Source organism: Lampris incognitus, chromosome 18 (assembly GCF_029633865.1).
Source record: "Lampris incognitus isolate fLamInc1 chromosome 18, fLamInc1.hap2, whole genome shotgun sequence".
Classification (NCBI taxonomy): domain Eukaryota; kingdom Metazoa; phylum Chordata; class Actinopteri; order Lampriformes; family Lampridae; genus Lampris; species Lampris incognitus.
In genome coordinates, this window is record NC_079228.1 from 16,401,455 (window position 1) to 16,413,460 (window position 12,006).

The 12,006-nt window shown below is 43.5% G+C and overlaps 1 protein-coding gene across 1 annotated transcript in view; it reads left to right on the forward strand.

Annotated features, from left to right (window-relative positions):
* Positions 1 to 11,707, forward strand: part of cdca7b (cell division cycle associated 7b) — a 30,852-nt gene extending 19,145 nt beyond the window's left edge. The window contains exons 7-10 of the mRNA XM_056298858.1: positions 2,151 to 2,306; positions 2,453 to 2,602; positions 8,676 to 8,812; positions 11,073 to 11,707. Coding sequence (XP_056154833.1) covers positions 2,151 to 2,306; positions 2,453 to 2,602; positions 8,676 to 8,812; positions 11,073 to 11,094 — 465 coding nt within the window. The 3' untranslated portion in view covers positions 11,095 to 11,707. The remainder of the gene's footprint in view (positions 1 to 2,150; positions 2,307 to 2,452; positions 2,603 to 8,675; positions 8,813 to 11,072) is intronic.
* Positions 11,708 to 12,006: the final 299 nt, after the last annotated feature.

Below are 12,006 nucleotides of genomic sequence, written 5' to 3' on the forward strand. Positions count from 1 at the left end.
TACCACCATAGCGCAACCATAGACGCTCAACGAGAGGTGTATGAAATTAATTACTTAGCGCAGCTTAAGATAAATTTTTCTGGACCCATTAAGTGGAATTGGATAATTTCCCACGGCACACCTGACGATCTCTCGCGGCACACTAGTGTGCCATGGCACAGTGGTTGAAAAGGGCAGGACTAAAGGGTCTGACCCATTGGCCAACTGGCCAGTGAGTATACACATCCGTGATCGTTACAATACTATTTTTCAAACAATGTGAAATGGCCGCTGTCCAGCCCCTGTAAATACTGCAACACCTTGGTGGTAGTCATGGTGCGTCTGAAATGGCGGCTGTACCCAGACGTGTTGGAAATAATACCTGAAAAACAAAAAACGGAAAACATATTGCTCATCTAACAAACCTAGCAAGGCTTATAAAACGTGAAATGTAAAAAAAAAGGAAAAAGAACTGAACGTTGCGAAGGAAATGACGCGAACAACACACATCATCAATAGTGACATGATGCGCAATCATTTTGACCGCTCATGGTCGTTTTAGGTAGATCTGGTAACTTTTTTTGGTTTGTGCAATTGATCTAAAGTGCATTTCAATGCAAATATATGCAATTTTAGGCGCATTCAGGGAGCGGCAGGTCTATCTTTTTTCCCCCACAAAGTTATTAAACTTTGAAAATCCAAAACGGTCAAAATGACCGCCGTGGTCGTTCTAGTAGTTTTTAAAGTTTAAAGTTTTAAAGTAAATCAATTGTGTTACACAACAAGAAAAGATGGCACAAAATGTTGTCAGAACTTTTGCACTTGCATTGCGTTTGAACACGTGCCTTGATAACGCCAAAATGTTGGGCCTAATTCTTAAAATAAATAAAAAATAGAGAACTTCAGTGGTGTTTTGCCTCTTGCTTACCGAGGCGTCCACTGTGCCATACGGAATTGAAATCGTGAGCCCTGAACCGTGAGACATATCGAACTATGAGATTTGTGAATCGTCCCCGCCCTAGTATCTGCCAGTGTATACACATACACACACTTGGTCACACACCTACTCGATGAAGAGTAAGTCTCATCTCTTTGGACTTATTTGCTGTCAGGAAACCGTTGCCATAAGAAGGGTTGAGCAGTGTCAGAATACTGTATGCCTTCAAATACCAACAAGTGTATCATCCAGTTAATTTAATACAGGTTACTGTCTTTATGCCCAGTGAACGACACCAACTAGAACCTCAGTTTGGCTGAGAGAAACTCCACAGATAAAAACCTTCACAGTTACGACAAATGAAACAAACCTCAGGAAGTGCAGGGTAAGGAGAGATCCCACTTCCTGGATGGATCGAGGTACAGCAGGTGCCAAGTGGGCAGAGTAGGAAAGGAGGTAACGGATTTAGAGGTAAAACGCTTAATGAAAAAACTTGATAATGAAGCGTTTTGAAGCACAACACAGATGAGGATATCCTGCAGCACAGGAGATTTTCATTGGCTGGTTCTTTAACCAGCATCAATGTGGTAGGACTTTTTTTTTTTTCAATTAAACTTCATTAAAGGTCCTATAAAACAAAAAAGGTATTTTTGTTCTTGTCACCCCTTTTTATCTGCATTTAATCTACATCAATTTAGAGTTAAGAAAATCTAAATTGGTTAAAACTATAGCAGCTGGTAGTGGCGTCTGATATTGTGATTTTGACCTTATTTCAGATTGTTCATGTCGGGCTCGTTGTCCATTTTTGTCACATGTGTCGATGAGAAACAGATGTAGGCCAAAAGCAAACACACACCGGTGACTGCTGATGCAGGTTAATTCATTTCAATATAAACCCCCCCACACCAGGGGCATCCAGCCTTGACTACACACACGGCCGCTTGACAAGCTGCCGCTTCTCAAAACGCCGTTTTATTCCCAGGCGTCAGTGCTCACACACACTTGTGTTTTCTAAAGGGAAAGGTGTTTCCTGATTTTACAGTGCAGCACTAAATACAGCGCACTTCATATTTGACAGGTGTCAGCTGGCATTTCCTGTTTGTGCACTTGATGCCAGTCATTTTGACTAACTGCTCTGTTTTTGTGTTAATGTGCGTTCAACTTGAATGGCAACCGTTGACAATGCCTTCCCCCATGTACCTTGTGTGGACCGATAACTATTATATGTGGACAGGTGGACAGAGAACTGGTCGATGGGAGGAGGAAAAAGAGGAAAAGTCTGGGCTATAGGAGGTCCCAGTACGCGGTGAAGTCAGTCGACGAAATAACCAAGGAGGACCTTGACAACATAGCCTACCGCAGCAAAGACAAAATCTGGGATAAGGAGAATGTGAGTCATTGTAGGCCTGCACCACAATCTCACCCTATGGTTTACATTTTATGAACATGGAGCTATTGTCAGGATAGTAAAATTTTTCCATAGCATATTAACCGTGTGTGTGTGTGTGTGTGTGTGTGTGTGTGTGTGTTTTCCAGGGGAGTTCGTGTCACCAGTGCAGACAGAAGACTCTAGACACTAAGACGGTGTGTCGCAGTGGCGTTTGCGTGGGGGGCAAAGGGCAGTTCTGTGGACCGTGCCTGAAGAACCGGTACGGAGAGGACGTACGTGCTGTCCTGCTTGACCCGGTCAGTTGGCAGTCCAACACACACATACACACACAATACACAACCACTTAAAAGCATCTAGAAAAACAACTGGTGTAAATTAGAATTATTTTCAAATGCAAAAAGAAATGGGTGTAAAAGCTGTGGTATCTATTGACCTTCTTAAATGTAAACAAGTCGGAAGCCGGATTTTCCTTTTTAAGCGGTCACCCAAAGCCTTTTGTGACCTCGGGGTTAAAATTCCAGTGAATCTCAATCTGCTTTATGGACTGAATTTTACACTTACATTAAGAACGACACAAGCAGGCCTTGAAAGGTGGGTGGACCTGCTTATTTCCTGGCTTGGGAGGATTAATTTAATTTAAAATAAATATGTTCACCGGATTGTTTTATCCCCTTCAAATGTTCCCCTTATATCTTCACAAAAAAGGTTACCAATGAGATAAATACACTGCTATCTAAATTCATTTGTCATAAAAAAGCAAGGCTTAAAATATCCAAAGGAGTTGAATCAAGTGCAACTGGACTTGGTATATATCCGTGAAGACGTTTCGCCTCTCATCCAAGAGGCTTCCTCAGTTCGTGCCTTTCTGACTAGACGAAGCTAGTCTGACTGGCTGCTGGTGATGAGACTCAGAATTTATCCTCTTGGAGTCATTGTCAGAGCTATAGATGTCCATGGCTCTTTGTGTCCCGATGTTTACCAACGCCCGTTGCTAACGGGTGCGGCTGGACATCAGAGCAAAGGAGAGCCACGCATATCAATAGCTCCGATAACGACGGTCGCGGCCAAACATCGGTACACAAAAGAGCCACTCATATCTATGGCTCTGTTAGCGACGGGCGTTGGTTAACATCGGGACCAGCCAGTCAGACTAGCTTCGTCTAGTCAGAAAGGCACGAACTGAGGAAGCCTCTTGGATGAGAGACAAAATGTCTTACCGGATATGTACCGAGTCCAGTTGCACTTGATTCAACTCCTTTGGATAACCATGACCTGGATGAACGAGAACATTCACAGACATGTTGTGGAACAATTTGGGTCTGAGCCCCTTAAAATAGTGAGGGAATATGAAAGGATGGCTCGGAAGATTGCAGACTACAGAAACCACTTGTGATTCAATCTGAGATGCAGACAACACAGGCTCATACCCACCAGCCTGCGCCTGTGTACCACAATGAAAGGACATAGAGCAGACAGAATCATAGAGAAGGCACAGAATCAACTCCTGAATGAAAGAGTGAGACAGGTCCATTTCAGTATTGAAGGGCTGAAGGAGAAATCTGACCAACTACTCCAGCAAATAACATCCCACTTGCCTGGTGCAGTCTTGGAGAGGATCACGGATTTCACCAAGAAAGCCCAACTATCTCAACACCACAAAACCAAAGAAAGGCAGACAAGGAAGTTTCAAAACTTACAGCGACAAACCAACAACACTAGCCAAGCAGATATACTTACCTGGAGACAAAAGACAGTTCATCCCACACAAAACGGAATGCAGAACAGATGGATCAAGAATCTGTCGGACAAGGTACTTTCCCAATCAGAGAAGGAGGTCTTAGCCAAAGGACTGAACTTCGCCATGACACCCAAACAACTACCTATAGTTGACCTCATCACATCCACAGAATCAGCCACAAGGAAAAACAATCTAACGGAAACCGAGGCGGAACAGCTTAGGTTAAATGTATCAGCAGCTCTGTCCAATGCGAAACTCCCTCCTTCCAACCTAACCATGGAGGAAAGGAAAGCCGTGACAGCCCTGAGCAAGGATGAAAACATCACTATCCTTCCAGCAGATAAGGGGAGATGCACGGTGATCCTCAACACAACAGACTACCACACCAAGATCACGTCATTACTCAGCGACACCGACACCTATGAACCTCTGAGACGCAATCCTACTAGTGGTTACAAGAGGAGAATAATAGAGTACCTACAGAAAGGAGGAACCATTGATCGGATACAATACCACCGTCTCTACCCACAAGATAACATTCCATGCATATATGGACTCCCTAAGATCCATAAAGATGGAACCCCCCTCAAGCCCATCGTCAGCAGCATAAACTCGGTCACGTACAACTTTGCCAAACATATAGCCAACATCTTGACCCCTTTAGTGGGCGAAACACCTCACCATATCCAAAACTCCATTGACTTCGTGGACAAGGTCCAAGGCGTAAAACTGGAACCGGATGAAACCATGGTATCCTACGACGTGACCTCGTTATTCACCTGCATCCCAACCATGGAGGCTTTGGAAACTGTGAGGCAACGTTTGCTATGGGACTACACCCTCCACAATAGGACCAACCTCAGCCCAGACCAGATTTGCCAACTACCAGACCTTTGCCTGAACACTACATATTTCCAATTCAGGGGCCAGTTTTACAGACAGAAGCACGGCTGTGCAATGGGCTCACCAGTATCACCCATTGTGGCCAACTTATATATGGAAAAGGTAGAACACAGGGCCCTGGTCTCCTTCAGAGGAACACCTCCGAGCCACTGGTTCAGATATGTGGACGACACATGGGTCAAAATCCAAACACAAGAGGTGGAAGCGTTTACCAAACACATCAACTCAGTGGACAAGAACATTAAGTTCACAAGGGAAGACGTAAAGAACAACAGTTTGCCCTTCTTGGACTGTGACGTCCACATTGGGGAAGACAGGAGCCTCGACATTGGGGTTTACAGGAAACCTACACACACAGACCAATATTTACTTTTCGACTCACACCACCCACCCTCTGGAACACAAACTGAGCATCATCAAAACTTTGCAACACAGAGCTGGCAATGTGCCCAGCAGCACTCAGGCCCAATGAGAAGAACACAAACACCTGAGGGGAGCTTTAAAAACCTGCAGTTACCCTAGTTGGACCTTTGTGAAAACTGCAACACGTTCCAAAAAGACCAACCAGGTGAGCGACGAGGAGAAAAGGAACAGAAGGAATAGCAGTCATCCCGTATGTTTCTGGGGTCTCCGAGAAACTCAGGAGAATTTTCAACAAACACCGCATCCCGGTATACTTCAAACCCAGCAACACACTCCGACAAAGACTGGTTCATCCCAAAGACCGTGTACCACACACCCAAAAAAGCAATCTTGGTGTATGCTGTACAATGCAATGAGGATTGCACTGACCTATACATAGGAGAAACCAAACAACCACTACACAAATGGATGGCCCAACACAGAAGGCCAAACTCCTCAGGACAAGACTCAGCAGTATATCTACACCTAAAGGAGAAGACACACTCCTTCGAGGACAGCAACGTACACATTTTGGACAGAGAAGATAGATGGTTTGAAAGAGGGGTGAAGGAAGCCATCTATGCGAAACTGGAAAAACCATCCCTCAACAGAGGAGGAGGTCTGCGACACCACCCATCTCCCACTTACAATGCCGTCCTTTAATCTCCACCCAGGAGACTCAAGAAGCCTAGCCTCCAAGAACAACAGTCGGTCACTAACGGCTTCAACGACTCTCATGACCACTGAATAATGAAGTCGAAACTAACACCGCCAACTACCGTCACTGCTAAACAAATGCAAATCAATAGCTCTGATAACGACGGGCGGGGCCAAACATCGGTACTCAAAAGAGCCACTCATATCTATGGCTCTGTTAGCGACGGGCGTTGGTAAACATCGGGACACAAAGAGCCATGGACATCTATAGCTCTGACAACGGCTCCAAGAGGATAAATTCTGAGTCTCATCACCAGCCAGTCAGACTAGCTTCGTCTAGTCAGAAAGGCACGAACTGAGGAAGCCTGTTGGATGAGAGGCAAAACGTCTTCACGGATATATACCAAGTCCAGTTGCACTTGTTTCAACTCCTTTGGATAGCCATGACCTGGATGAATGAGAACATTCACAGAAAGGCTTAAAATAATAATAATAAAAAAAGAAAACTACAATTACCACTTAATTAAGGCAGCTTGAATCTGCTGAATCTTACTTACTATAACTGGGTGCATCACATGCATGTACAATTCCTAAGTATTTACACATTGGTCCTAATGTTTCATGGACCAGTATAGATTATTGGTGGTCTTCACCACAGTCACTTGTTAGCGTTGTATTGTTAGCATATTTAGCGCTGTATTGCGGCAGAGAAAAAATGTTCCCTCAGGAATTAAAGGTAATCCCATTTTGCAGAATACGTTCAAGGTCTGGTAAGACACATGAATGCATTTCTCAAGAGAACAGGTTGCTTTTCTTCCCTTACATCATTTGTCAAAAACAAAACACTTTCTCCTGGCCTTGACAGCGGGGTCTTTCACTTATGGTTTAGCAAAGGGATCAGATGTGTGGCAGACCTGTTCCATATTCAACAACAACAAGTACAACACACATTTAGCACTAGAACGACCCAGGCCGTCATTTTGACGGTTTTGGAATTTCAAAGTTTAATAACAGACCTGCCACTCCATGATTGCTCCTAAAATTGAATATATTTGCATTAAAATGAGTTTTAGATCAATTGCACACAAACAAAGGTGTGATAAGGTCTACCTAAAACGACCATGAGCCGTCAAAAAGACGGCTCGTAATTTGCGCATGATCGTGCGTGTCATGTCACTACGACGTGTGTTGGTGGCATAATTTCCTTCGTGAAGTTCGTTGCTCTGTCTTAGAAACACACTAGTGTTCTCCAGTGCAGAGTAACATTCTAAACTTGATTCTCGATTATTTCCAACATGTCTGGGTACAGACGCTGTTTCAGACGCACCATGACTACCACCGCGGCATTGCAGTATTTATAGGCGCTGGACAGCGGCCATTCTAAGTTGTTTGAAAACTAGTATTAAAGTTATTAAAATGTTAATTTTGGTGTCAGTCGTTTCTTAACAGACATGCTAACATATGCAATGCATTAATATCTCAGTTGGGTATTTATCTTGACAGAATAGAGTTTAAAAACTGACCGTCATTTTGACGGTCCGTGGTCATTCTAGGTAGGAGTGAAATCCCGGTTGTGCTAGTGTTGCTATACCTTCTAAACACTTTTTTGTGTAAATGTACAAGTCAGGCAATTTATTTTATCCAAAATGATGTTGAAAGGATGGATTGGGCTATACAAGTAAAATTGACTTGACCCCTTGAAAGGACAGTAGAATCTCCAGTTGATGTATTTTTACGCCGAAAGCCTCAGCCACAACATTTCTTACCTGCATTTTATTTCCTTTTATATAAACTAGTACCACTGATAACTCAGAAAAAGCTACTTATACAGTTTGGGAGTAGGACTCGAGTAGCGGCACAGATATGAATTCCTGGACAAAAACTTTACTGGATGCTCACAAAAGTTTTACATGCAACAGAATTCAAGTAATGAAGTACAAAGTTATGCAGCGTGTACACAGAACCCCTGTAATTCTTAATAAAATGAATCCCTCTCGATTCTCAGCTCTATGCTGCAAATGTAAAATGGGCAAATGGACACACGGTCATTTATTACGGTCCTGTCCTTTAATCACTGTTTTCTGGCAAAACATCAGAAATGACCTGCAGAATATATTTAAGTGTAATATTGAGTTTGTCTCTTGGTCATCCCTGTTTGGTATTGCAGGGGCTCTGTGTGTACACCGAGATCCACTCAACTTACCCCTACCAAGAAACTACTGTGCATTGCTTATACGTGTATCGTAACTACCACCTACAATCAATCAATGCTGCTGTGACATTTTCAAGATTCTCCCGCTAGAAAACTTTACTTTTTTTCCTTCTTTGTTATTTTAGTATTGTTTATTATAACAGTATGTATTGTTGCATGTCTTTTGTTTGGCCTGTCCTGTCAGGTGTCTTGTATGTTTCCATTGATAGTGATACTAAAAAAGAATTTAAAAAAACAAAACAAAAACAGATGCTTATTTTTTGCCCCTTACCAAGTGAAATAAAATGTTCCTTTTAATTTGGTAGGTTAAATGGCTGCACAATGTGAATGCACAACTGTTAGGTTTCAGATGTGGAGGTGGCAGGAACCTCGATATGCGCTCTCCTTTGAAAGGGGGGTTGGGGGTGAGGGCGGTTGGTAACCCACAGTCATCTCAATCAGTGTTTACTTTCTCTAGAACTGGTCATGTCCCATCTGCCGGGGAATGTGCAACTGCAGTCTGTGTCGGAAGAAGGAGGGTCGCTGTGCCACTGGCATCCTGGTGGGGTTGGCTCGCTACAACGGCCATGATAACGTCCATGAGTATCTGGAGAGGTACGACACATCGCCCTCTCAGTGCGGTGGGAAATGTCGGGCTTTTGCCTTGTTGCTGGCTGAACACTGTCATGGGATTAAATTCCAGGATTTTGTAAACATGTTGCTCTAGCTGTTTGGATAGGTGGGTTGGGGGATGTTAATGGGCTCTACCGTACCAGAATTGTAGGTGATGTCTTTTCTGTTTATCTTTTGTTCTTTTCTTTTCTTTTTTTTTTTTTTTTTTTGATTTCCCCCCTTTTTCTCCCAATTGTACTTGGCCAATTACCCCACTCTTTCGAGCTGTCCCAGTCGCTGCTCCACCCCCTCTTTCGAGCCGGGGAGGGTTGCAGACTACCACATGCCTCCTCCCATACATGTGGAGTCACTAGCCGCTTCTTTTCACCTGACAGTGAGGAGTTTCGCCAGGGGGACGTAGCGCGTGGGAGGATCACACTATTCCACCCAGCCCCCCCCCCCCCCCCGGGCTCTAAATTAACTTTTTTCCTCAGTGTCCCACAACTGTCCCGAATTCTACTTTGTATTGTCCCAGATAGAACCAACAGTGTCCCCAATTTTAATTCTTGTCGTCACCCCCCCCCCCCCCCCCAATTATGCAGAATACATATAATTTGATCCTTTTTTGTCACTTAATCATCACACCATGGACTCTGGTCCACCATATAAGTTTAAAATACTTATTCTTTTATTAAACATACGAATATTAGTTTCGGGAGTATGCAGTCGTTTCGGGAGTCGGCAGTATTGGGGCTTGCATCAGGGGGCAGTTTATTCAACCACCTCAGCATTTCTTTCTTCTTCTTTTAACTGTCGTCGATGATGGTCTATCGCTCTGGCTCTATGAATGTTGCATTGGCGCGAGTCAAGCAGCAGCCACTGGCAGAGTGGATGACGTAGAATGCATTCTATGATTTGCACGAACAGGTGATTGACTGCCCTATCGTGAGGTGCCGCAAGAACGTAAGCCTTCTGTAGTTTCGCCGTTCACACGTTTTTATTAAATTATTCAAACGACAAAGTAACGTCTAGATACTCATAATTAATGACTTTGCAAATAACACCTATTTCAAAGTTTACTTTGACATTTTTTTTCACTGTCCCGGAATTGTCCCAGACAAATATATATTTGTGTTCCAGTAGGATTTTTTATGGTCCCCGGGACATCGTTAATTTCGAGCCCCCCCCCCCGAACAGGCACCCCGACCGGCCAGAGGAGGCACTAGTGCAGCGACCAGGACACATACCCACATCTAGCTTCTCACCCACAAACACGGCCAATTGTGGCTGTAGGGATGCCTGACCAAGCCGGAGGTAACACTGGGATTTGAACCAGTGATTCCCGTCTTGGTAGGCAACGGAATAGGCCGCCACGCCACCCACACTCTTGTCCTTTTTTCTTTGTGATTGGCCAACCCGGAAGTTTTAGTCTCTATGGGGAAAACTGAATGGGGTTTTGGTCAAACAACTAATATAAAGAGGAATAGATGTCGAGTACAGAGATGGCGGTGTCCATGTAAAGGATATAAAGGGGTGTAGATGTCGAGCACAGAGATGGTGGTGTCCATGTGAAGGATATAAAGGGGTGTAGATGTAGAGGACAGCGAGGGTGGTGCAGTACTCCTCGTCCCAGCTTCTCACAAGTCTACCCAGAGAATTTAGCATGCTAATGCTGGCGCATCGCCTTTCTTCTCACCTCTTATTTTATTGATCTAATATGCTGGAGAACACATGTCACCTACATTACATGGGTCTCAGTGTTTTTGATGCCCCCGGGCAGTTTGGAGGAGGCTGATTGTAATATTTGTTTTCCCTGTAAACAAAAAAACCATAGATTTTCTCTTTCGAAGCAGCCATGTAATGCAGCTCGTTTTTTCATAAATTTCTCATGAGAGCAAACAGTTGTGCCATCCTACACCCACACTGGCTGGTATGGGTCAGCTACTCTCTGAATGGGTATATATAACCATCGGCCATTTTTTGAGCGACTTGCTTTGCTATGCTGCAAAAATTCTCCAAAAAACAAATTTGGGTTTAATGGTTTTTATCTCAAGTAATAAATTCATCCAAATCTCATCAACCTGTGTTGACTTGTGGACCTTTTCAAGAAAGTGGTGTTTAACCAAAAACTCACTTAACCCACATTATATTGTAATGCTAACGCTGGCAGCATCTACTGCTGTTGGTTTTGCCCTTGTGCGTGACACGGAAACACAGTCGATATGAGAAATGTGATCTGACCCGTTGTTTCTATCCATCACAGCCTTCAGATGGACCTGGAGTAGGACTGATCGTTGGCGGAGTCCAAGAAGAGCGACCTCCAAGCTACAGACCGCTACCTGGACAGCACTTCTCACTTGTGAATAATCTCCCATATCTCGAGTCAATTTCATTTTGGTTCAAGTGATTTAGATTTAGACAGGCTGATCTTCTGATGACTAGAGGCCACCCCCGTGTCCATGTCAGCCGCCATCGCTGGCCACAGTCACACATACTGTAAATGGCAGGTTGCTTTTGTTCTGATTTTCACGCTGATTTAAAGGCAGGGATTTTTATTATCACTTCAAAATGAATGCATGATTTGAAGATGTAAATTTTTGGGATGGAGTATTTTTTTTACTCCTTTTTTCATGTTGTCGTTTTTACTAGAACCAATGTACCTAGAATGTTTTTTTTTTATATGTAGTATATGCCTGAGTAGGATAAACAGTTTGGATAATGGATGGATGGATGTATGTACAAACCCCAATTCCAATGAAGTAATCATTGTATTCTGTTTTTATTTACGTTTTACACAACGTCCCAACTTCATTGGAATTTGGGTTTATATAATATTCTAAAACTGAATACCTTTCACAACATTGTCTGTGTACTGTTAAGTTTTAATAAAGTATGGCGTTGCCTGACTTATTTCACATCTTTTCATTTTGCCAGTTTTGACACTGCTTCACATCATTATATGCTTCATCAGTTCTTATACCAGGGATAGGCAACATAGTCCAGAAAGGTCCGGTGTGGGTGCAGGTCTTTGTTCCAACCAAGGAGTTACACACCTGAGTCTACAAATCAAGGTCCTTAGCAAAGACTATTGGTTGACTAATAGAATCAAGTGTGTAACTGCTTGTTTGGAACAAAGACCTGCACCCACACCGGCCCTTTCTGGACCATCTTGCCTATCCCTGTCTTATACAGTCATT